At 36.1% G+C, this 5,876-nt stretch overlaps 1 protein-coding gene across 9 annotated transcripts in view; it reads left to right on the plus strand.

Annotated features, from left to right (window-relative positions):
- Positions 1–92: 92 nt before the first annotated feature.
- The window catches only part of INTS6 (integrator complex subunit 6), a 48,305-nt gene continuing 42,521 nt past the window's right edge, over positions 93–5,876 (plus strand). For 5 of the 9 annotated variants that reach the window (XR_003254829.1, XR_003254828.1, XR_003254827.1 and 2 more), the window contains exon 1: positions 93–346. Coding sequence is in view for 5 of the 9 variants with exons in the window: in XM_026073676.1 (XP_025929461.1) it covers positions 227–346 (120 nt within the window). In the remaining 4 variants the exon portion in view is untranslated. The remainder of the gene's footprint in view (positions 347–5,876) is intronic. The other 4 variants (XM_026073674.1, XM_026073678.1, XM_026073677.1 and 1 more) reach the window with 3 other exon arrangements.

A 5,876-nucleotide genomic window follows, 5' to 3' on the forward strand; every position in this document is an offset into this window, starting at 1 on the left:
GGGAGGGAGCGGCGGGGGGCGAAGGGTTTGGAGCCCGCGACGCCGAGTCCTGCTAACTCGCAGGGTGTTTCTGCAGCCTTTCGTGGCTCGCTGCGCGGAGAGGAGGGCGCCGCTCCGCACCCCGGGAGGAAGGCGTGCGTCACCCTGTGCGCAGCTCCCGTCCGAAGCATAAGTCTTCTCACGTTTCTCTTTTCAGGCCGGATGGAAGGAAAACCACGCAACGTTTATGAATGAACTCAAAAACCTTCAGGCTGAAGGACTGACGACTCTTGGCCAGTCCCTAAGGACAGCTTTTGATTTGTTAAATTTAAATAGATTAGTAACTGGCATAGACAACTATGGGCAGGTAGGTTGACTATTAATAGGGGGAAAAATCATAAAATACAAACTTCCCAGGGACGACAGCTAACTGGTTGTCCAAAATGGCATCTTCATGAAATGCTGAATATGGGGCTTCTTGAAAAGAAAAGCAGAGTTCAGGTAGTTTGAGGAAATGTSGTTGATTGTACAGCTGACTGTATTTTTTTTAACCCAACTTTCCTTTTTTATTTCAGTTATTCTTCAATTTTTAAATGCTAACTTAGCCTTCAAGTTGACCTTTTCAGTTAAACTTTGTCATTTTTTTCATAACAAATCATATGCTTCAGAACCTTAGCTGATAAGCCTGGTGGGATTATGAAAAGTTTTCCCTGCATATACAGTGCTGCATAGTCAATTAAGTACACTCTGAGGAATGAGCTGCTTTTCTAAAGGCGCTGCATGTTTCAGAAATATTGAATAGAGCATGTCTTTTTCAAAATCTTTTCTTTCCAGTGAGTTACTACTTTCTCTGAACACCTGTGTTTTTATAAACCTGCCTGTTGTATCAGAGCCTTGAAGCTGTGCTTTTCTAGTGCCTGTGRTGCAGCTGCCACTTTAAAGCAGGACATCTTTTGGAGTATTCCAACATTCTCTTGCTCAGTAGTATGAGTTGCGATAAGCCAGTAACTTTACATTAAACATATGCTTTAGGAAGCACACCCAGTTCTTTCTGGCACTGGATCAAACCTGGATTTATTCTGCATAATAATGGACATTATTAGTATCAGGCAAGTATATTGTGCATTTTTTGCAGAAGGCATACTAACTTGAATCTCTCCATTTCATTTGTTGCTCTCATGGAAAATATTGCTCTCCTGTCTGGCGATTAGTTATTCCTCTTGGTATTTAACATGGGTATGTGGTTGTGAAAATAAGTCGTCCCCTCCAGTCTGAGCACAGTCTCTGTGATAACGTGCACTGTTTGTTTGGGAAGGAAATTCATCTCTCTCACGTTGCATTGTATGACTTTGCCACTAGGTGATCAAGCGAGCCTAAACATTTTTAAAATGCCAGTTTAGTGATGAAACTTTAAAAAAAAAAAAAAAAAAAAAGTGCTAGTTCCACACATGGCTTTTTTCTCTCTCTGTTCCCATCTGCTGTCCTCTTATATATCTGTGTGCTAATCTCTTCTGCTTTCCATTATTTTTGGTTCAGTTACATGAACTATACAAAACTTTTTTAACTTTACCATTCTAGGCACGCACATTAAATACTTGCCCTTTACCATTGCTATTGACGATGTTAAAATTCTAATTAAGCCCATGTCAAATAATTTGCTCTGGGAGAACCAGTTGTGCTCAACTACTCAGTCAAGTGGGCAGCTGAGTTCATGTCATGATTGTTTTGACTGGTTAGCGTTCATTACTGCAAATAGCTGCTCTTTTGTCTGTATAATAGTGTTTTTTTCCTTGGTCTGGTTTGTTTTGATTACCAGTCTCTCTCAGGGCTTGAACCCACCCCTGCTTATGTATTTTAGTTGCTCTGTTCCACAYGTGGAACAGACTGTTGAAGAGATGCTCGAATGTGCAGTCAGGTGACTAGATGCTAACCTTTTTTAGTGCCTGCAATAATAGATAGATTTTATAGCAAGTGCCAGATCATCTGAAGTCTCTTGTTCCCATTCTGGCCCTACTAATCAAACTAGCAGGTTTTCATAAATCAGATTAAATTTAGGAGCACTTAACTGGTCCTTCAGCACTCATGGAATGAGTTTCAGTGCRGTTAACTTTCCTCAAGTTCACATTGGCCTTTGAGCAATATGCTTTGTTAACTCACCATTGTTGATGTTACTTACTTTTGCTTAAGATAAATGTGTATTTAAACATATATGCCATGAGAAACTTAAGAATTCAGGATAATAAAAGTGATCAGAATACTCGGTTATATTTGAAATAGTTTCCACYCTGAACATAAAATGCTCATTCACTTGTTTTGTTTCTGAAGAGTTGAAAAAAATAAACATCACAGAACATTTGAGTTGTTCACTTAACTAAAATACAGCAGTCAGAAGTGTTTGAAGAGTGATTATCTTAGAATGGGAGGAAAAGAATTCTACAAAAACACAATATTTAGATGATCTTAGGTGTGGTATTGTGTGAAGTAATAAATATACACATTTAATAAGCTTTTCTTTAAAAAAAAAAATTCTCTGGCTTAACATCTTTTCGCTAATGTTCTTATTTTTGATGGATTGACAGGCTTCTAAAATATTTGCTGAGATCCACTTTTGTTTCTCATATATGAATTGTAAATCAGATTTTTAGTATACGTACATATGACAAGATATGACACAAACTTGGTGAGATTGTCTGGTTATGCCATCCAACAGCGTGATGTCTTATCCCCTTGCTAACATTGAACTGTTTGTTTAAAYGGCAGTGTGACTCACTACACTTGATTTCTTTTGAAGTAGACCAGAGTTCTCCATCAGCTGACTTCCTGAACAAGAGTGATGGCTGAATGGTCATTCTGAAATTGAGGAAAAGCTCCTGCTTCATATTTTCTTGCAACATTAATGTGCACATCTTTAATATGAGTATTTCTATTTATCATATTACTTTTTCAGTAAATAAGTACTGACTCAGTTGCTCATGATGATTGAGTTACCAAGTGTACAGCTGTATTAGCTGACCACAGTTTCTCACATTCAGATCTTAAAGGGACACTGTCAACACATTTAGATTATCAAGAACCTGGAAGATTTTTTCATAAACTGCTTCTCATTTTAATGCTATAGTCTTTATAAACCCTTTGTCTTATCAAGGGTTGTTTAGATCCACATTTTTGTGAAGATTTTTGTCAATAAGCAAGTACACAGGGAAGCAGTAAAACTAACTAGAGGAAAATATTTTGACATACTTAAGGTGAACTTGTTATGTTTTTAGAAAGGATATATATTTTTAAGGTGACTATCCCATTAATTTCTACAACACTTCCAGTCTGATAAATTCTGTATTATATTGCTTGAGTCCAATAATAGTTACAAATCTTTTCCATGTACTGTGCTTTGCGCTGATTACGATAGCAGAAGAATGAACCTTCAGCTAAGATGTCAGCTTTTTGTGTTAGCTAGAAATAGTGGTCCTCTTCACCTTCTGTATTTTTATAAAAAGCTTAACAGAAAAGCACACAGGAGTTAGATGTGTTTAGTAAGAGAGCAATTTAAGCACATTAATTTCACTAAGCTCAGTATTGTATCACACAAAACATTGCACTTCATTAGCCCAGTTTGCACTTAGTTAATTGTCTTTCTTGTTATGTTTTGCCCGAGTCAGCTTCTCCATTGCTTTGGGTACTCTGAAAAACCAAGCCTTTTACTAGCCCTTTACTTATCTTCCTGTAATACACTGGTGAATCTTGCAGCTATGGCTTGTTCGGCACATTTGTAGTCACAATTTGACTGAATATTTTTATGAATGAGGCAAACAAATGCAGCTTGTTATAACTGACTGAAGGGTTAATACCAATAAATGTGTTCCTGAAACTATTATTTCCACTGAAATAAAAAGCATGAAAAACATAGCTTTTATCTAATACAGCAAAAATGTAAATAAGTGGTTGAGTTGGGCCACCTATATACTGAACTTTTTGTAGTTTGTAGTAAAGTTTCTAAGGCTGAGCTATGAAGCTAAGGTAGGTTAAAATATGTATCACTGGTGTTTCAATACTCGTATGCAAAGGACCAGTACAGCTGTATCAAAACTTTAATCTGGTGGATGTTTGAAATAGCTAAAACTCTGATTCTCTTACTGTCAGTATGACATGAAATGAGGAGAAAATATACTTATTTGAATGGATTTTCAAAATAGTTGAGATATCAAGCTTTTTTATATTAACTAATAACTGTACCTTCAAATTTTATTCAGGATGAAATTTCCTTTTAGTATTGCGGGTAGAAACTGCTCTTGCCAAAAGCATAGGCTCTTTATCTCAGTGGAGTATCTTACACTTCTTCTTGACAATCGTGATTGTTGATATGGTAAAACTGGCTGAGAGATGAGTTTAATTTGATAAACAGATTTCATGTAACAAAAGCACATGCTAACTGAGTTGCTGTGAAACAAAAAAGAAAACTACAACACTGCCGTAATCCAAGTGCGTTTGGGATAGATGTTTTTCCTTCACAGTGATGAATAAGCTACTCTGAATTTAAGCTAATACAAGAAATACTGTTATGAGGACTTACAAGCCTGTGCTCAGTCTGGTGGAAGTTTTTTCCTACAATGCATGTCACATACATACAAAACCATGACTAAGACATTTTGAAACAAACTAAAGTCTAAATGGAATTCAGTAGAGTAAGGATATTTTGAGACATTTAAAAATATGCTAAGGGCTGGAAGGTTGTTTTCCTGACCTGGAAGTTGAAAGGCATCCTGCATATAATGGAATTTTTTTAAATGATGTACTTTATCCAGGGCTTTTATTGATATCATGTGTGGCTATCAAACAGTCTAATCTTAGGTTATCTGCTACATTATAGTTTTCTCTGAATGTATGATTAAACCCATTTGTAGCTACAGTAACAATATTGCTGATGTGTTCACACAATAAAACTTCACATTGGTCTGTAGAGATCAGTATGTTTTGATGTAATGGCAAAAATACTACCATATTTCAAGTACATATAAACAACATGCTTAGGAGATCAATTATAACTGTATTTGTAGGCACGCTTAAGCTTTGATTAAGAAAGAAAAAAGCACATATTTTAGACTGTAGATTTTAGACTCCTTCCTTATGTGCTCATTTATGCCAAAGGTCTGCTGAAGTTAAAAAAAATATATATATATCTTTCCCTAACATTGTACACATTGTACTTCAGTAGTGACAAATTCTGTTTTCTTTAAGTAGTTGAGTAGTTTTGTTTTCTGGTTGATGTTTGAGGATTGTTACTGGAATTCCTTGCTTTCAAAAGTCAAAATTCCTCAAGTATGACTTTTGTCTTGGCATTTTAGGGTCATAAACACTGCGCTGGAATGGCCTGTGTGGAGTGTACATCCAAATTTGGAACCAAAGTTTAGATTAGCATTTCCTGCTTTGTCATGCTGGCACTGTTGCACAGGCAGTTTGCTTTTCGTGTTGGTAGATGCAGTTCTGCACTTTGTAGAGCAGCTGTTCTCCCGTTCTCTTCTTTCCCCTTCCCCACCAAAACCAAGTGGGAGAATTTCAGATGATAGAAAACAGTATAGCAAGCTTAAGCATGATAATGGTAATGATCACTTTAAAAAGCTTTAAATTCTGATACATATACAAAAGGACTTTTCATAGTCTCCTATTTTCTATGGAGTAGAAATGGTCTTAGTGTAAACCTATAAAGTTCCTGTTATGTCAAAGACCTGTATGTGAAGTGCTGGTGGAAGTCTGAATCTTTCTCACCTCTTTCATGATGAGATGAAATATTTTGCTTCTTGCTTCTTTTTTTTTCTTTTTTCTTTTTTCTTTTTTCTTTTTTCTTTTTTCTTTTTTCTTTTTTCTTTTTTCTTTTTTCTTTTTTCTTTTTTCTTTTTTCTTTT

This window comes from Apteryx rowi, unplaced genomic scaffold (genome assembly GCF_003343035.1).
Source record: "Apteryx rowi isolate R43461 unplaced genomic scaffold, aptRow1 scaffold_372, whole genome shotgun sequence".
In the NCBI taxonomy this organism is placed as follows: domain Eukaryota; kingdom Metazoa; phylum Chordata; class Aves; order Apterygiformes; family Apterygidae; genus Apteryx; species Apteryx rowi.